This window comes from Onychomys torridus, chromosome 5 (assembly GCF_903995425.1).
Source record: "Onychomys torridus chromosome 5, mOncTor1.1, whole genome shotgun sequence".
NCBI lineage: Eukaryota > Metazoa > Chordata > Mammalia > Rodentia > Cricetidae > Onychomys > Onychomys torridus.
Window position 1 is genome coordinate 45,861,106 of NC_050447.1, and position 20,612 is coordinate 45,881,717.

General features: G+C 45.5%; 1 protein-coding gene across 1 annotated transcript; it reads right to left on the reverse strand.

Annotated features, from left to right (window-relative positions):
- Positions 1-1,932: 1,932 nt before the first annotated feature.
- On the reverse strand, positions 1,933-14,139 carry Mphosph6 (M-phase phosphoprotein 6). Its single transcript, XM_036189127.1, has 5 exons — positions 14,033-14,139; positions 10,137-10,249; positions 4,781-4,871; positions 3,009-3,103; positions 1,933-2,616 (listed from the first exon to the last, which is right to left on the reverse strand). The coding sequence occupies exons 1-5, from the start codon at positions 14,081-14,083 to the stop codon at positions 2,484-2,486; spliced, it is 483 nt and encodes a 160-aa protein (XP_036045020.1). The 5' UTR covers positions 14,084-14,139; the 3' UTR covers positions 1,933-2,483.
- Positions 14,140-20,612: the final 6,473 nt, after the last annotated feature.

Here is a 20,612-nt window from a genome sequence, read left to right on the forward strand (position 1 = left end):
ACTTGAAACTGCTTCTGCTAAAAATCACTTGAGCCACCCAGGGGACTAAAAGCAAGAGAAAGATGGTGTCTTTGCCTTTGTTTCCGCCTGTCTCTTTGAGGATCAGGCTCCTGCTTGACTCTGTAGAGACATATGAAGCATTCAGTGTCTGTCTGCCTAAACCTGCCTCATTCCTGTTAAAGCTGAGATACCAAGGTAGGTCATTATCTTAAACCAGCAAGTCACCTTTGATTTCTAGACATCAGCACAAAGTACAAAGACAGCAGTCTGGTCCCCACCCAAAATGAGTTCAATTCTCCATGATGGCGAGGCTGCACCCTGGAGCAGAAGTGATCATGTTATAAGAACCAGTACAATTCTACATGAGATACTATAAAACCACTACATGTGAGCAAGAACTCTGGACCCAAGACAGTGACCCAGGAGAACACCTTAACTCAGTGCTTAACTACGCAGGCCCCTTGCCCTGCCCTGATTCTTGCTATTTAAGCCTAGCTCCTATCAGTACCTCAAAGACACTGGGAGTCACTGAATTGGATCTGTTTACCCAGTCCCCTCTCAATGTGGACACACTGAATCAATCTCTCTTTTCTGATCTTTCCCATTTCTTCTCTCTTTAGTTGGTGCACTGGGATGGGCTGCCAGAGCTCTTCTCTGAAGGGATGTCCTGGGCTGTTCTGGTAAGTGATGGGAACACTACACTGGTTCCCAACACTGGTGTCAACAACCAGGATAAAGGAATAGGAACATCAAGGACGCATGTGAAAGGACTCTGATCTTCTCTGGTCTTCCCTTTCATCTCTACTCAAGCACCCCAGAAAGAAGCTGGTGGGCACTGGTCAATCCCAAGCAAATGCCAAAGGCAGGTATGACTGGACCCCTGTACCCATGGGATCAGTACCTGTGACCCAACACAGGTGAGAAATATTCAGGGAAGCTGAGTGTGGTGGCCCCACTTTTAATCCCAGCATTGGGGAGGAAGAGGCAGACAGACCTTTTTGAGTTTGAAGGCAGCCTGGTTTCCACAGCAAGTTCCAGGCCAGCCAGGTCTACATAGTAGGCCTTGTCTCCAAACAAACCAACAACTCAGGGGTGGAAGCTGCGCCTGTGTTGAAGGTGTTGACTTTCTCGTTATGCCTCAAACACCACAGCATGAGGATGGTTTTTACAGCTGTGCTGGAGTCAGTACTGTTTTTAATCTGGGGATGGTGCATACACTGTACCACTATCTACTGATTCTCCCAATGATATTCTCCAGAATTCCTAAAACAGAGCCTTCCCCCATACCTAAGGACTACCACATACAGAGAGCAAATTTGAATTTGGAAAGGCATAGCTCAGTATCTGCCTCAGCTCACCCCTGGATCACATGGCTGACACACAAACAATGCTTCTAAATATAACTCAGCCCACTGCTGCAAGAAATTCATCTTTATTTCTACTTAAACTGCAAATGTCTGCTGTACAGAAAGTATCTTCAAAGTGAGCAGAATCCCAGCTGGTATAGGGTCAGTTTCTAGGAGACTCATTATACTTCTTTGGTAACAGGCCTACCTGAGTACTCTTGACTGGATGGCAAAGTCAACAGATAACTCACAGTGCTGAGGTCACAACAGTTGTGGACTACAGAGATCCAGAGAAAGGCAAGTCCTTTACTGGTAACAGTCAGAAATCTCAGCATGCATCTCTACACAAACAATTCCATGTGCTGATGTACTTCGAATGGCATCTAGTCAGTGTTAAATTCTATCAAGCTGTACCCTAAGAAACTGGTAACTGTTCTTGACTGACACAAGGAAACCTTTTGTGTTTCAATCTTACATATCAGTATAGCCTTAATTGATGGCTAGTCCTTATAAGTTATTTGCATAAGGTTGTATCACTAAGTAAGACTAAAATTGTTTCAAAGTGTAAAAAAAAAACCCCAAAAGGTATACAAAAACAGATGTTTATTACAGAATGTTAGAAAAACGACCCAATTGACTGCTTTAAATAATCAAAAACCATACCTCTGCAGGGGAGAAAGACCCGGCAGCATATAGACATTTCAGGTTGGAGAGAAATGTCTGCTCCTGGTGAATCACTTCTGGAAAGTTCTCAAATATTTGATTCCGGAGTGAATGTATGAATTGGCTTGACATGATTAAAAAAGTAAACTATAAATATAAGGGCATTTGAAACAATGGCAATAATTAGTTTACAACAGTCATTCCAGGACAGTGACTAGAGAGCTGTTCATATGTGTCCTGTCTGTGTGGACATACACACAGATCAAAATCAGGTCAAACAGGAGCGGCATGTGCCTACACGTTTGAAGACCCTGAAGAATGCCATTGACAGGATATATAACATCCACTACACATCTGTCTCAAGAACAGCCACTCCCGACAGACAACACTGGAGTATTAACCACTGCAGACATCATGGGGAGGACCTCACACCCGCTGCGCTCACAGGCATCTGCTGTATCTGAGGCATCCCTTTTAATCTTGGGGCTTTAAGAACATCTTCTTTGTTCTAATGGGTTTTATATTTCCATTTTCATCTTCTTCGTAATTGGCTCGGTCCCTCTTCTTGGCAAACTTTTTTCCAATTGTTCCCACCAAAGTCTCATATCTGTTAGGATGATAACAGCACAAATTTAATTTCAAATAAAAAAGTAGGAATCAAGGCGTGCTGAAAACACCAAGCCAAATACAGTAAGAAAACAAAATTTATAAAAAGAGATTGTGCGATTTAAAAATCCACACAGCTGGCTAAGGATGATGACATTCTTGGCTGGTTTTGTTTCTGCATCCCCCAGACAAACTGAGTACACTTGCTGGAATAGAGCCCTCCTGGCCAGTGTGCCCCAGCATGAAGCCACTGGGCCATTAGGAGCAAGCAGTGTGCAACCCCCCCCCCCCCCCCCCCCGCCCCCCAGCCCTCACCCCGCACTGGAGTTAAAGCTCCATCGACCGTGCTTTCAGAACACAGGGAGTCTCCAACAGCTCCTAGAGCACAGTTACCTCCTTGCCATCTCTTCATCTGACACATCCACCTCCACTGTCTCCTCTTCTTCGGCCGCAGCTTTGTTCTTAGAATTCATCTGAAGCATTAACTTCTGAAAAATACACCAGTGCTGGCCATCAGGGAGGCCTGGGGAGGGCTGGTGTCAGGGTTGTCTTTTGACAGAAACGTGGTCACAGAACCCCTTGTGAGACTAGACAAAACTCACAAGGGGTTCTGTGCAAACCTTCATGTCACAGCTGCCAACAGCACCAGCGGGGAGCCCTAAGAACAGCTGGCTCAGTGTCAGGTGAGTGTCACTTAGATCACACCCTACCCATCACTCCTATTAAAGGGGCACAAGGCTAACAGTGAGAGGGGAAGAACAGGTGAAAAGGCGGAGGGCCCCCCACTTCAGGGAGGACATCTCACGATGTCACTGAGCACTCCTCCTCCTCCTCTCTCTCTCTCACACTCGCCTACTCCTAACTTTGCAACAGTGGGTTCCTCATAACAAAGGGAGGCCGAGGAACACTTATAGGACTGATAGAAACCTCTGCTGATAGATGAGCTGCTGACTCACTTCCTGGTGAGCCCAGTGACCGGCCATTTTCTGACCATCTCTCAGACCAAATTCTGAGGTGTTACACCTCAACTTTCCCACTGAGGAGGCACTTTGGAGGACTTGCCCTCCTAAACCCCACATGCTTCTTTCCTTTTGCCTCACATTTAAAGCTTGAAGGAGGCTGGGGCAGAGAAAATGGGTACTAAACCCAAACATGGTTAGTGTGAACTCTATAACACTTGGATTATAATGTACATTCCACATATATTTCCTACACAAAAATACCACCCAACTCTCTCTCCCCACCCAACCAACTCTCCAATGTTTAAATAAACTTCAGTGTGGGCTTAGGTGACTGTGGTTTTTCAGAGGCATTCAGAAAAGTGATTCTCATCTGGGGTCGTTTTACCCACTAGGGGACAGATGACAATGGCCAGAGACACTTTTAGTCACAACAGCTGAGTTGAAGGAAACATGTGTGCTACTAGCAGTTAGAGGGTAGAGGCCAGGGGTTTGGGGGTAGCCTCGATCATCCTTTAATGTCCAGGAAAGCCAGCATATAACCTAGCCCCAGGGTCACCACCCAGATTGAAGAACCACAGCTAAAGGGGCGGAGGCTAAACATCTGTGCGGACCATTCCAGAGGAGGGCTTCCAACAGAGGCATCAGAGTTCTTGTAAATGTGACAAACTAAAGGCCTGCTTTGCTGTGAAGCTGAGTCAGGAGATTTAACCAATAGCCCAGTCACAAGGTGAACATTCATTTCTCAAACAGACTTTACAAGGGATTTACTTAAAAAAAACAAAAACCACCAATCTATTTAACAGCTTGGATTAAAACATGCCCATTACTAAGTCAAATGACACCATTTTTAAGTAGCATTTTTCCATTAAGAAAGAGACATTTACAGATGCTGGGAAATAACTTCTCCTAACTGCACCGTATGAATAGTCTTGACATTCCTGTAAAAGACCGAGTTGAAGCTAACACAGTAGCAGCATCAGGGACTGCACATCGCTATATTAAATTACCCACTCAGTTCTTCCATAAAACCAGACTGCCACGCTGCAATTTCTTTAAATAGCTATGGCAATATTTCAAGACTTGTTATTTTTCATATAATGAGGAGAAATGGTACCTGGTGGGGAGAGACCGAAGCTCAATTATTGGCAGGAAAAAAATTCAATTGTAAAAAATTTTTAAATTTGAAGCAATTATATTTATTACCTCAACTTCAGGATTAAATCCTCTGAATGACATCCTTCCATAGAGAAGATCTTCACATAGTGAGAAGCTCTGCTCTTCAATGATGAAACTCCTGAGCAGGATAAGAAACCCGTATTAACAGAGCATTTGCTTACAACCAAGCACAGAAGGGAGGTCAAGCCCGCATGGAAATCCATCTTCCAGGTCTCAGAAGAAATAAGCAAGGTCACAGAGAGATGTCTAACCAGGGTTAGAAGTAAAAGCTGATCCAGCTAGCCAGCAAAGGCCCTGGGAGATGAGAGCCCTGGGCTTAGGCATGGCTTCCTCCAACCTCTCTGTAATGACATCCCACAAAGATGTCAAGAATTCTTGATAAATGTGAACTTTCCAAAGCAGAAGCAAAATACCTGATTCTTGTACAACCCCAAGTGTTCACTAAACATTCAGGAGAGGAGGCCAATGAAAACACAGGGCAGGCAGGAAACATTAGGCCTGGGCAGCTCTCAGAAGGCGTGAGTGGGTGGAGCTTGTGGCTATCAACACCAAAGAGTGAAGACTGACTTTGGTGGCTTATGCTTCAGCCGAGAAGGAGCTTGAGATAGCAGAAAAGCTGGACCAGCAGGACTGGAAATGATGCTTCAGAACAAACTGTAGCCGCTGAGGGTGTGGCAAGTGAAAGCAGACTTTATGGGCACAACCACTCCAGGGAACAGACCTAAGTGTCTCTAAGTGATTCTTTAGTCACAGGTTCAAGACCCAAATCCAAGGTGAGCACGTTCTCCAGCAAACCAGCGCAGGCCTAGCCTTAGACTCATTCGTGGAGTCCTGCTCTGCTTCTCATCAAAAGCTACCCGCTACACCAATGCTCACAAACATGCACAGGTATGTCCAGGGGCTGGGGAGCAGCTAGGAAGAACCTCTGGTCTCGTGGACGTCCTGGTACAGACATGGTGCCAGAAAAGAAAATATTTACACCACAGAGGTGGGGTGGGGTGGGGAGCAAAAACACATGGCCTCCCATTCCAGGCCACACTCAACTAGTACTACGGTAGCCAACAAGACGACACTGAACACAAGTGTCTCCACAGTGAGCTACTGAACGCGTGGGGCTGTGACACCTGTGAAGAAATGCCAACTGAGCAAGTTCGCCCTTGGGAGCAGGGAGCAGGAGAACAGAGAACAGCCTTGCTGAACTGCAGAGGCACACCCCAGTTCAGGACCACAGAAGGCGGCTTGAATATGTGGGTCAGGACGACAGAAAGAGACATACTGGAAGCGGGCCCTGTTGTGAGGTCTCTGTGACTCTCTGGCTGGATAGTAAGTGCACAGGCACAGGTGAGTCCACAGCTAATGAAGAGGTGCTCCTGGGAAGACAGTGCTCTGGGGCAGCAGTGTTCTGTGGCCCCTGCAGTGATTACCTTAAGCTGCTGTAAACTCAGGCTCTCACAGAATAAATGGTGTGACTGACACCTGATCATTCTGGAGACAAGTGCAAACCAAGGCTGGAGCAGGATGTCATCCCCCAGAGACAATTATCTCTTGCCATTCCAGCTGGTGATGTAGCCAGGATCAGTTGCCAGGGGCCACAGCACTCCAACCTTTGCCTCTGTGGTCAAAGCCGTCTTACTTCTGGGTCTCTTACAAGGTGTTATGGTAGGTCCTCCAAGGGTCCAGGTGGTGGAGGCTTGGTCTCCAGTGAGGCCATGTGAGGGTGATGGAGCCTTTAAGACACGGGCCTATGGGAAATCACCAGGGACCCTGCATTCAGGGAATAGCAAAAAAAAAAACCAAACAAACAAAAACAAACAAACAAAACAAACAAACAAACAAACAAAAAAACCCCTGAGCCTGGCCTGTGTCTCTAGCTTCCTGACTCAAGTTGCCACCTGACTCACAAACTCATTCCACACCAGGCTCTTGATAGAGCTGAGCTGATAACAATGTCATGCCCTTGATGCTCCAGAACTGTGAGCTAAATAACTCTCTCTCCTCCTTAGGCCACCCAGCCTCAGGCACTCCACTTCAGCAATGAAAGCCAGACTAGCATGCCAGAAAACACAATTTTTATTTAGAATCTACTCAAATAATCCAGAATAATCTCGTACCTAAAGATCCTTAACTTAATCACAGCAGCAAGTAATTTTTGCCACAGGTTACACTTCCAGAGATGAAGCCCTGGGTGCTGTGGGATATTCTATATGTTAAATGTGTTGCTCTGATTGGTTAATAAATAAAACACTGATTGGCCAGTGGTCAGGCAGGAAGGATAAGGAGAAAAGAGAATTCTGGGAAGGCTGAGGCAGATAGACGCTGCCAGCCATTGCCATGAGTACCAACATGTAAGGTACCAGTGAGCCACGAGCCACGTGGCAACTTACAGACTAATAGAAATGGGTTACTTTAAGAGATAAGAACAGCTAGCAAGAAGCCTGCCACGCACGGCCATACAGTTTGTGTGTTTACTTGGTTGGGTCAGAGCGGCTGCGGGACTGGAGGGTGACCGTGGGCCAGGCAGGACCAGGAAGACTATAGCTACACCTGGGTATTTGTTAATTGGGGAAGGGACATTTTCTAGCCTACCATATCTGGGAAATAAAGTGTACCCTGCCATATACACTCAACAAGCACTACAACATGCACAGAACAGGGGTTGCTTGAGTTCTGTCCCTGTGATACCCAGCAGGAAGGCCAAACTAGGAGAGGGCTAATTTAGCCAGAGCAAAGACAAGAAAACTCACTGTAACAAACAGTAAGCTTACAGGCATACCAGTCAATTGTCTAACAGAACAAAAGTCAACACTTTATTAATGAAAACTAAACTCAGAATCAACAATGTTCACCCTCACACACAAACCACTAGACACACAAGGAAGCAGGAAAAGTCTTCACTGATGAAAAATCAACAGAGATGATAGAATTAGTTAAAAAGTAGTTTAATAATTATAAATGTATTATAAACATACCTGAGAATTTCAATGAAAATATAAATGCCAAAGAAACAATCAAGAAACCTGAATTTTAAGTGGAAACTGCAAGAAAATACCAAATATGAATTCTACAATCAAGAAAAAAACTATGTGAAGAAGGCAGCTGCCATGGGCATGACGGGACCACCACCATCCCAGTACCTGGAAGCTGGAGCAGGATGGCTGAGTGTGAGACCAGCATGGGCTGCAGAGTAAGACCCTGCTTTAAAGACAGAGTACAGTCCTCATCTATTAAAGAAAACAGATCTGAATTCCTTACTGAGTATCATCTGGGTAAGAATTCTTCAGATCCCAGATCACTTCACTGGTGAAATATGATCAGCACTCCAGAAGAAACAATGGATTATTATCAATTTTACACAAACTGGGAAAAGAAAGGAGGTATGAATACTTAGCAACTGACCTATGGTCCAAATCAAAGACATTATAAACAATGTACAGATTATGTTTTTATGAATATAGCCACAACTATTAATAAAAACTATGGAACTGAACTAGACAAATATGACTAAATGGGCTATATGTCTGAGCCATGCACACTGGCACATGTCTATAATCCTAGCACTCAGGGAGCCCAGGCAGGAGGATTGGGAGTTCAAGACCAACACGGCAAGACTTCTTTCTCTCCTAACATAAAAAAAAGAAGAGATGGTTTTCATATTCAGAAATTAAAACAATAATCATGTAATTTTCTTACTAAAAAGCAAAAATATAACTTCTCCTTAGCCAACAAGGGGAAAAGAAACTAATGTTGCTGATGAGGGGGCATCAACCAAAACCCAGTGCAGGCCATACCTGGAATGGACAAGCCAGCGCTTGCCTGAGCCATCTGCTCTCATCACTTCTACTCAGCAAGGGTGATGCTAACCCATCAAATAATGTAAGGAAAGGAAATGGAACTAGAGATCTGGGCTCCCCTGGGCTGCCTGTGCCTTCCAGCAGAGAATCTGCTCCTACACCACGCTCTCACCTCAGCCCCTCTCCACGCCATGGCAATTAAATTGTGAAAAGTTATTTATGTCTTCTTTTCCCAGGAAAGGAAATCCAAGTTATTTTCTGAGAACAGTATGTTGAATCAGAAAAAAAAAAAAAAAATCCCAAATGAGGCAGAACTGTCCTACCCTTTGATAAACACCTGGAAGACTGTGCAAACTCAACCAACACACAAAATTAAACAACTGCTCCTCACCTGTGCTAGTCCCCTGCACACTCCTGTTCACACTGTCCCTAGGCTCACCTGTGCTAGTCCCCCTGCACACTCCTGTTCACACTGTCCCTAGGCTCACCTGTGCTAGTCCCCCTGCACACACACACTGCTGTTCACACTGTCCCTAGGCTCACCTGTGCTAATCCCCTGCACACTCCTGTTCACACTGTGCCTAGACTTGTCATCTGTGCTAATCCCCTTGTACACTCCTGCTCACACTGTGCCTAGGCTCCTCATCTGTGCTAGTCCCCTGCACACTCCTCTGTACACTATCTCCAGGTTCCTTTATGCTACTCCCCTGCCACCTCCCCTGCTTAACCACCCCCATGTATATTATCTCTTGAAAAATCTTCTTCGTCCTGATCAATACTTTGGGCCTGTAAGGAGCACAGAGAGTAAAAAAGTCACTCCATCACTCTGGGGAATCTGGACTTTCTCTTTCCAGGAGAATACGTCACAGTCCCATAGGACTAGAGAAAGTCAGAAAAGTAAAAAAGAACACAGCAAACCAAACAGCATTATTAACAGTGGGGGTGGGGGAAGATGTATATGTACCTTTAACTGTAGGTAAAACGTTCAGCCTTCGACAAACGTATAAATAAATAATAAACCATGCTGAGGTAAGAAAATGAACAAGCAAAAATGCCACACAACTTCCAGGATTTAGACAAACAGATGAGGTGATCTACCACTCTGACTCAAGACTTTAACAAGCATTAGTCAGGCTTGGAAGTGAAAGAAAAACTGCCTCAGGTATTACCCAGCTGCCTTCCCACCGGGCAGATGGCTCTGGGCAAACAACCCTCTTAAGCTCCAGTTCCTCAACAGCAAAACGAAGACATGATGCTGGGTTCTCTTGGGTTTCTGTGAGTATTTGTTAACTAAGGGAATAGGACAGGCTTAGCTTAGGACAGACTACCAATGCAGCAATGTTTGTGACATGAATGGCATTCAGTGTAGAACTGATACAAACAAACAAACATCTCCGGACCTGCCAAAGGACTGTTACAGAAACAGAGCTGGGGAGGCCTAACGTATACCCACCTTGGGGCCTTTGTTTGAGTGGAACCACGTGGAACACACAGGTTAACAGTTTTTAAAAGAACAGAAAGCGCTGCACTAGAAGGATGAGCCAGCTCCACAGGGCTTCCCGACCCGTGGTTACACACCCCAGCAAACCTACTCTTTCTCCTTGAACTCTGGCAGATCCAGGTACCAGTGCTCATCACTGATCATCTTCTTTTCCTCCTCTTCCAGTTGTTTCTTGGTTTCCGAGTCCAGGCCCCTTTGCATGAACTATCAAAACAAGACCAAGCCAGCATCAGCACCTGCGCATCTGCACTGTGGGTACACAGCCATCGGGCAGACAAGTTCAGCAACACTCCCCTGAATACCGATGAACCTGGATTTGTTTCTGCTTTCCAGACTCCCTTGTGGTTTAAAGGACAGGTGCCCATGTTGCCCCTTACATTCTTGGTGTAATCCTAACTGCCCTGTATCTCCCATTTCTCCCCAGCAGAAACTTTAAGGCACACAGATAGTCACACATTATCTACAATAGATAGAGGGGCGTAACATACTATGGCTGTGAAGAAAGCACATTGAGGTGCTATGAAATTTCTTTCTGTATGCTGTGAATATGTGTTGCTCTGACTGGTTGCTAAATAAAGCTAAATTGGCCTATGGCAAGGCAGCTTAGAGGCAGGCAGGAAATCCAAGCAGATAGAGAGAGAGAAGAAAGGAGAGGAGAGACAGATGCCTAGCTACCACCCAAGGAGAAACAAGATGCCAGTAGACCAGTAACACCACAGCCACGTGGCAAAACATAGATTTATAGAAATGGGTTAATCTAAAATAAAAGAGCTAGCTTGCAAGAAGCGTGCCATAGGCCATACAGTTTGTAAATAATATTAAGCCTCTGAATGGTTATTTTATAAGTGGCTGAGGGACCATAGGGCCGAGTGGGACCGGAAGAACCACAGGGCAGGGCAGGATCTGAGAAAACTTATGGCTACATTGAGGTTTAGGAAGAAGTTCAATTCTGATTCTACAGCATCTCAGGACACACTCTAAAACTAGCAATTTCACTCACCTCACTCAAACTGAGGGTCCAGAGCTCAGTAGTCCTGGCTGGCCTATAAGCCTAGAACAGTCACTGTCTTCCCTTTACAGAGCACACCAAGCCCTGTCCCAAGGTTCAGAAAAGAACCCAAACCACAAACCATATCTATCCAAACCACCACCCTGGCAAACCTTCTACCCACAACCTTTTCTCCCACCAGAAGTATCTTGATCCTAAATAGCTGCCCCAGCCAGAGGAATTCAATATGGATGGGCCTGGCAAGATGGCTTAGTGGCTAAAGACACTTGTTGCCCAGGCTGACAACCTGAGTTGATCCTCAGAACCCACTTGGTAGAAGGAGAAACAATACTGGTAAGTTGTCAACATGTGCCATGGCACACACAAAAGAAATAAATGTAATAAAAGAGGATAGAAAAGATGGTGCAGTGGCTCAGAGCACTGGCTGCTCTTCCAGGGGAGACAGGTTTGACTCCTAACACCTACACTGGTGCTCACAACCCTCTGTAACTCCAGTTCAAGGGGACCTGACACCCTATGCTGGCTTCCTTCGGCACCAGGCACTCATGTGGTGCAGACATACACATAGGCAAAACACCCATACACATAAAATAATTAAAAATTTTTAATTAAAAAAATACTGAAAACAAGTGAGTCAGGATCAAATGTTCAATGCTCTCATACTTGCCCTATTAGCTCTATCTGAACAGCCACACTGCCTGTGATTGCCCTAAGCATCTCTGCTTCATGCCTTCTCCCAGTACACACCGCTCTAGCTGTGCATAGTACCTCCTGTCCCACCAGCAAGGTCTTTGTCAATATGGCTGCTAAGGCAAACAGAACATGGGTAATGCCCTCTCACACACCTGTCATGTCCAGTTGGATCCTGTTCACTTGGGTGAGGAAAGTAACTGCTTTAATTATTTTCAAGCCGAGGCAGATCTTTAGTGTCCACCCTGACTGCTTAGCACGATGCGCTCATTTGGCTTATTCCAAGAGCTCAGACTCTCCAGTGCTCCCCAGGTCCACTCCCTTTCTCAGCAATCAGTACGATTACAAATAGCTAAAACTGGTGGAGAGTCAGCTTTTGCTCATGTACAAAAAGAAGTACTTCCCAAACTAAATTGGGGCCACCTGCCCACCCTCCTGCCTCATCCTGCTTACTCTTAGCTGCACTCAACTCAACTGCATTCAAAGCCTGCAGGGAATGCTTACTTCCTGACCCTCAATGCAGTAAAACTCATCCCGTATTTCCTTAAGTTTGAGTTTACGCCTCACCATAAGCTCCGACAGCCCACACCTTAGAAAGGTTGGCTTAATCAACTACCTCTAAGATGGGGGAAGCTGATATCACCCATCCGAAACAGTACTTTGACTTCTGATCTTTTCCTGTGCTACTGTGTGAGACTACTGTGGTGGGGGCAATGGACCACCACTCCCAGGAAGCCACATCTTCCTAGGGGTAAACGAGAGAAACTCTACAGTGGACTGTGTGCCTAAACTATACTGTTTCACAGGTAGGGCAGCTGTGTTAAACACATTTTTAGAATACTGCTGAGTGAGATGGTTAAGTGTTGCCTGCGTGTTCAATGACAGGTGGTAGAGACTACTCACTACAAGTGAAGGCCCTGGACCCCCATGAGCAGCCTGTTTAGCTGTTACTTCTGTTTCAGATACCTCAGGGATCATCAGAGATAATGACTGTGGCTACTTCAAATGTTACTGTGTGAGTTAAGTGGTCTATTATATATGAAACAAGAACAATGTCTGAATATAGAAAGGACGGTAAATATGTTCTATTAGTATTAAGTTTCAAGATTTAGCTTCCTCCATCTTAATTTGAGTCCATTTCATCTGCTTTTAACCTCACTCTCCTTTTCAGACTGTAGTTAGGTTGATTCAGATTTTTTGTTGTCTTTTTGACACTTTCCGTCCAAGCTGGCCACAAACTTGCTAAACAGCTGACTAGGATACAAATGTGTCTCTCCAAGTCACTCCTGCTGATTCAAACTGGCTCCCTGTGGAATTTAAAAATCATGGGGCTGGATAGTTGCTCAGCCGCTAAGAGCACTTCTGGCTCTCCCGGAGGTCCCGTTACCCACACCTAGCAGCTTACAACTCTGGTTTCAGGGGCTCCAACACTTTCTTCTGGCCTTCATGGGCACCTGAACACACACGGTGTATATTAAAGACATATAGGCATACATAAAGAAAAATAAGCATAAAGCTTTTAAAAAACTGATTGTTTAAAAGTTGATGGACAACTCATTTTACCTCACTTAAAATTTTCTCCATTCCCACCACAATGACAATCTTCATGCAGAACACAGGGCCTTTTAGCTGGTCTTTTTGACTGTAAGTTTATGTGTTGTAGGGCTGGGCCTCTCTCTCACTAACTATCCACAGCACAGTTAAAGTAGCCTTGAAAAGTAACAACTCATGACACGGTTGACAGGCTAACAGTTTCCTACTGCTCGAGAGACAATGGGAACAAAACTTCAATCTGGCTCACAAAATTCCTTGGGTGTCGTGACCACTAACTCATTTTTCCAGACTAGTTTTACTCTCCTTGTCTTTCAGACGACCGCGCTACCTTTTGTTCTTGGAAATGTCCAGATTTTCTTTTCTCCCTCTCGGACTAGTTTAGGACACTACCTGACTTCCTCTCACGTAGTTTCTTAAGGACCACTTCTCGCGAGAAGCCTAAGTTCCCAGGCGGCGCTGACACTTCGTCACCGCAGTTAACACTCTAGGTTCTTATGTGTGTGCAAGCTTGGTCCCCACAACGGGTTTCGGGCTTCAGGCGAGTCTGCCTAATCATACTCTCACCCCCGGTGCTCAGTGGCACGCGGGATGACCGAATGAATGGGTACGCGGGCCGCGGCCGTCGAGGGCCAATCTGGGGTCCAGTCTGCCCGTCACCTCGGCCCGAGTCACTGCGGGACATCTCGGAGCTCAGCCGCCCTGTCCGACTCCCCAGCAACCCCCGACCCCCGCACCTTCATGCGCAGCAGGTTCTTGGATAACTTAGTCTTGCGCTCAGACGCCATGTTGGGTAGAGTTGCAGAGGATAGCCGCGCCACCGCGCTTGCGCACTGTCAAGCGCACTAAACGTGCCCCGCCCCTCGCCACGTCGCCTTCACTCGTCGCAGTTTAAGCCCCGCCTCATATACTTGCCCCGCCCCCGATTAGTCCCACCCCGTGGCGTTGCCCCGCCCCAACACCTGGTTTTGCCCCGCCCACGTGCCTAGAGCGCCTGGGTTCCTCTAGCTTCTCAACCTTCTGATCCTCCTGGAGCGCGTCTCTCCCCAAGAAGCTTGGTTAAATACTCCCGCTTCTCCGGTGGGCGACTGCGATGCAGGGTCCGAGGGTTTAACCTCAGGTAGGCAGATTAAGGGGAGGTCGCTGGAGCTGTGGGCGGGGCCTTCGGGTCGCCTCCGCTACTCCGGAGACTCCTTAACCACCTTGTCTGTAGGATCCTGGCTGATAAGCCACTGAGGTTGCTGCCAGAGTTTAAAAGTTTTAGAAACACGACTGTAGCTCGTTTTCTAGAGCTCCCAGTATCCCTGAGCCGCTGGTGTCGCTGTTTTAGCCTAGTCACGGAGTGAAAGAGGTGGCCACAAACCCAGTGTTAAGAGGGATGCTGCGCGGTTGCACCGCCACACGGAAAACCATGAAGGACTGGTAAATATACACACACCTATCGGCTGTGCGTCTCTGGGGCTGAAAGATTCCCCCCCTCCTCCTTTTTTTTTTTTTTTTTTTGGTTTTTCGAGACAGAGTTTCTCTGTGTAGCTTTGCGCCTTTCCTGGAACTCACTTTGGAGACCAGGCTGGCCTCGAACTCACAGAGATCCGCCTGCCTCTGCCTCCCGAGTGCTGGGATTAAAGGCGTGTGCCACCACCGCCCGGCGGTAAACAGGAAGAATAACAGGAACTAGCAAGGGCTGAATGCAAGGAAAGGCGACAAAGAATTTGTGAAGGGGCCAGGGATGCTTTAGTGCGTGAAGACATTTGCTGCCAAGCCTGAGGACCAGAGTTTGATCCCTGGGATCCACATAATGGAAGGACAGAAGTTGTCCTCTGACTTCACACATGCCCACAACTCACAACAAACAAATGTAAATTGTTAAGAATTAAAAAACCTTGAGACCTATATTAAGGTATATAATTGTGAATGCAGTAGCTTTAGTACTTTCCTGTTTAGTGCTCACTGTACCACCTGAAGGCATTTTTTTTTTCCAGGCAGGCCATTCTCAGGTTCCACACTTTGGAAGACACCTAATAACATCTCAGTTGTTTGCATGCAGTGGATGTCTTTTTTTTTTTTTTTTTTTTTTTTTTTGAGCTAGCTGCTGTCCCTTGTAAGAACACTGAACAACACATCATTGTCATGTATTAAGCAACCTGCTGGAGAAATGGTAAAGCTGAGATTCATAAAGAATTCCGGATATTAAAAGCCCTGAAGGTTTTCTCAGTGGAGTAAATAAAGGCATAATGTGTTAAGTGGTTACAGAAACACATTTACTCATAACTGTGAGTGAGACATTGTAGAGTACCAAGTGGCTAAAAACACATTACCACCCTTTCCTGGAGCTGGCATTCTGTACATTAAAAAGTAATAAGTACCACGGAAGAAAGAAAACTACTGTGGGGGGTGGCTTTTAGGGTCACTTTAAATTTAGTCCAGGATGCTCCTCTTCAGATCAGAGTGGGAAGGCTTGAAAGTCAAGAAAATACTGTTGTGTGAAGATGTGGAGGTAAAGTGGACAAAGAAGAGAGCATAGCAGTTCCCCAAAGGAGAACCAAGATCTGGTCCCCGAGTTTACTACCTGTTACCTTGTTACTGGCCTAGCCACGTGACCAACGTTTGCCTCCTTCCATTCATAGACTGACATCCCAACCTGCATTATATCAGAATGTGACTGTGTTTGGAGAGAAAGAGGCAATTCGGTTAAACCAAGTCCTTTAGGATGAGCCCAAATTCAATATGCCTGACATGTTGTTTTTGTTGTTTTGTTTTCCTTTTCTTTTGTTCTGTGCTGGAGATGAAAACCAGAGCCACACACCAGGCAAGTGCCCTGCCACTCAGCTACATCTCCAGCCTTGTGTTATAAGATGAAAATTTCTGAGCACACCAGAGATGTGTGTATGCTAAAAGAATGACCATCTCCATGCCAAGGAAAGAAGCCTCGGGAGAAGCCAAAGCTACCACCACCTTGGCCATAACTGTAAGAAGTAAATGTAGCCAGTTTGAGGTATTTTGTTATGGTGGTCATAGAGAAGTGATGGCATCACAGAACTGTAGATTGCAGTTGTGACAAGAGCCTGCTGGGCAGAGATGGCATAGCGAGGGTACCTGAGTCCCTCTGGCCTGGAAAAGGCAAAATGAGTCCCAAATGGTGTGACATTTCAACAGCTAAGAAAAGAGTGACATTAGCCTAAGGAAAGGTCTCCCAGTCATTCCTATGGCCATGCTGCCATTGCTGCCTGTCCCCCCCACCCCACCCCATCTTGCAAAACTGAAAACTCTGTACCCAGTAAAGAAGAAGCCCTTGCACCGTTGTTCTACTTTTAACTCTGAACTTGACTCCCGTGTGGGATCTTGAAAGAAGTATTATGAAAACAGAGGTGAAGGAGTGACTCATCTGTCTCCAGGAAACTAGAGGGTGTCTGAATTAACTCTTGAAGGATGAGTTGCTTTGGGTTAGAAGAGGAAAACATCTACCTTGGTGGATATAATAGCCTGTGTACAACCAGCACGGGCAGGTAAACGCTCTATAACTTTCCTCCGGACCTCTATTGTTTCTAGTCTGCTTGAACACTGTAACATGAATCTTAAACCGTCTTCTCAATAAAAACAAAACAAAACTCAGTAGCAGCTATTGGGGTGACAGCTGAGAGATCAGAGACAGAACAAGCCACAGCTAACCTCAACTGGCTAACTTCTCAGCGGGTCCTGTTTCCTCAAACTGGAAGCCTCTGAGTCCTCATCTGAATGGATCTCAGCTGATAGGCTGCTAAAAGTCTAAAAGGTTAAAAGGCCGCCAGGCTGTAGTGACGCACGCCTTTAATCCCAGCACTCGGGAGGCAGAAGCAGGTGGATCTTTGTGAGTTTGAGGCCAGTCTGGTCTACCAAGTGAGTTCCAGGAAAGGCACAAAGCTACACAGAGAAACCCTGTCTCAAAAACCAACCAAACAAAAAAGGTTAAAAGGCCTCTAGTCCCTGGTCCTCACGCCTTATATACCTTTCTGCTTCCTGCCATCACTTCCTGGAATTAAGGTATGTGTCATTCCCAAGCAAGACATGAGCTCTCAGGTGCTGGGATTAAAGGTGTGTGTCATCATGCCTGGCTGTTTCCATTGTGGCCTTGAACTCACAGAGATCTGAATGGATCTCTGCCTCCAGAATGCTAGGGTTAAAGTTGTGTGCTATCACTGCCTAACCTCTATGTTTAATATAGTGGCTGTTCTGTTCTCTGACCCCCAGATAAGTTTATTGGGGTGCACAATATATCAACCACAGAACACTGGATTTTGATTTGTTTTTCTTCAAACACTGATATTTTTATGTCCGTTCTTCAGCACTTGTTTGAGGGATAAAGGCCAAAGTTTTCAACCAGTCAACTCAACAATATTCTGTATTTTTGACAAGGCAGATAGTTCAAATGAATACCCAAAGGTCCTACTTCTCAAAATGTAATATGTAAGGAGTGATTTAAGACCAATAGTGTGATTGTGGCTTTGAATTACTCCCCACAGGGGAGATGACTCCTTGATGGTACTAAATTATAGAGCACAAGGTAGATGTTGTAACCAATAACCTCTTCTGATTATAAGAAAGCATTATGATCGGAATTATCTTGAGTCTTCACTGTTATGAGTTCTATCAAGAAAAGGGTCCCTCCATTCATCCTTCCTCCGCTTCGTGTCTGCAGCACTGACTGCAGAACTGCCTGTAGCAACAACACACACTTCCCAGTGCCGGGGCTGGAGGGGAAGATTCTGGGGCCGGCAGTGGGAGCTCTACTGCAGAGACTCCAGGCAGCTGGCACATTAAGAACCACTTAATACTTTCCTTCATCTGTTTGCAAGTACCAGGTATTGAAGAGACTTGTAGAAGACAGATTTATTAGGGTACTCAGCGGTTCCTAGAATGGATAAGGAGGGTTGAGAACAAAGGGAAAAGGGCAGAAGCCAGGACCACTGGGGGTCTAGGAAGCAGGAATGGATGTAAGCTGCCACTGTAAGGATGGATGAACATGGTGGATTCCTCTGTGCTTAGGACAATTTCTTAGGACAACTGCTCACAATTTCAAAGTCAAGGAGAGTCTCTTTTTGGCTTGGTTTAGGGTAGGACCTGATTTATAATCCCAGCGGGACCACATAGTGGGGAGAGTAATGCTTCGAAGAAAAATCTTGCTGTTCCTCCTAGAAGTGAGAGGCATTCTATTAGTCCAAATGGCAGTGGCAAGGACAGACACCCACTTAAGGGAGGGAAGGGGGGAGCGCTGATAAGAGTCCCAGAAGACAAAGAGCTTCATTGTTGATCAGGAAGAGCACATATCCAACATCAAACCTGACTCTTCTCACAAGATGTGCTCCCTCTTCCTGTTTCCCTGATTCATTCATTAAACAAGTACTTGCTGGCTGGCTGCCAGTTACATGCAATTTGTGAGTCCAGGACAACCAGCCTCAAAACCTAGGTAGTGCAAAGCATCCCTTTCCTCTCATATTAGGCACTTATTAAATTCTATCAATTACTTGGGCATAGATATCTAGACATGGCCTTAGAGGTTATATGGATAAGTGATTTCTAAACATGTTTTGACCAAGGAAATTGAATGACCAGAATATTCAAAGGAAATTAAAGCATGTTAAAAAACTTTTCCTGTATGATTCTTATGGTAACTATTCTTGTTGATACACTCAGGAAGAGAGAATCTCAGTTGAGGAATTACCATCAGATTGGCCTATGGCAATGCCTATGGGGCATTGTCTTGATGGCTAATCGATGGATGTGGGCAGTGCCACCCCTGGGCTGGTGGTCCTGGATTGTATATGGAAGCTAGCTGAGCAAAAGCAGGAAACAAGCCAGTAAGCAACATTCTTCCGTGATCTCTGCTTTGGCTCTTGCCTCCTATTCTTGCCTTGGTTTCTCCCAATGACAGACTATAAACTTGTAAGCCAAATAAACCCTTTTATCCCCAAGTTGCTTTTGATCAGAATGTTTTCTTTCTTCCTCTCTCTCTCTCTCTCTCTCTCTCTCTCTCTCTCTCTCTCTGTCTCTCTCTCTCCTTTCTTTCTTTCTTTTTTAAATTACAGAACAGAACAGAAACCTAACTAGGACAATCTTTTGTATGTACATTTAGTGTATGTGTTCTAACATGTGTGGAGGATAGAAGTCATTGTTAAGTGTCCATCACTCTTCACCTTAATTTTAAAGATGATTTCTAAATAAACCTGGAGTTCACCATTTCGGACTGACAAAGCAAGCCAGTGATCTTCCTGTCTCTAGGAATGGGCTGCTGTGCATGGATAGTGTGTGTTTGTGTATTGTTTGTGTGTGTGCCTATGTGCCTGTGGATGACATCTGGTGTTCCATCACTTTTAATCTTAGTCCTTTAAAACAGGGTATGTAACCAAATCTGAAGCTACGTTAGTGACTAGAAAGCCCCAGAGAGCTTCCTGTCTTGGCCTCCTCACAGCACCTATACCATAAAACTGGTACCACAAAACACCTGACTCTTTATTTGGTACTGCTGATTTGAACTCAGCTCCTCATGCTTGCACAGCGGGTGCTCACCACTGAGCCATCTTCCCAGCCCTCGACCCGGAGCTCAGGGCCTCATTGTAGGGCAGACACTGACTGACTTCTCTGGCCTTTGCTTGGGTGATTCTAAGAGTTAGGATTTGGAAACTCCTAAACCAGATGGAACTCCCTAATTTTATATTTACATGAAATACACTTTATTATATATTTAGTGTATGTGCATAATCATATTGTATTAGTTACTTTTCCAATGCTGCGATACAACAAGAGAACTTACTGAAGGGAAAGTTTATTTGGGCTTACTCTTCCCAAGCCCGTTATCATCACAATGAGGAGGCATGGAGAGCAGGTCCATCCGCTCTCAAACCCCACCCCTAGTTGATAGGCTTCCTTCAATAAAGCCATTCCTCTTAACCCTCAAACTGCTGTGAACTGGGCATGAAGTGTTCAAACACACGAACCCATGTGGGGGATATCCTTACCCAAACCATTACACTGATTTACCAGATTGGGTTCATTTGGTCACAGAACTAGATTTGTTCACACTCCACTTAGCCTTTTCCTGTGTTCTCTGCTGTTGTTTTCCTGTTCTTGAAGTCCTGCCTACACGATACTATTTTATGACTAGCTGCCATATTTTCATATTTTTTTCCTGCCACCTTTTTACTTCAACAAATACTTTTTGGTATCTAATACATTTCTGGCTCTTTAGTAGGTACTAGGCAAATAACCCCTCCCAACGTTCTGACGTTGCCTGACAAGAGGTAGGGCAGGGCAGTCTTGGAGGCTGATAGAAAGGGTCTGAAT

What these genes read in the sequence shown, in the direction of transcription:
- Mphosph6 (XM_036189127.1), bottom strand. Translation starts at nt 14,083, where the DNA reads ATGGCGTCTGAGCGCAAGACTAAGTTATCCAAGAACCTGCTGCGCATG. An exon ending in AGAACCTGCTGCGCATGAAG is followed by an intron (nt 10,250 to 14,032) that starts GTGCGGGGGTCG and finishes TTGTTTTGATAG; the next exon opens with TTCATGCAAAGGGGCCTGGA. An exon ending in GATTTAATCCTGAAGTTGAG is followed by an intron (nt 3,104 to 4,780) that starts GTAATAAATATA and finishes TGTATTTTTCAG; the next exon opens with AAGTTAATGCTTCAGATGAA.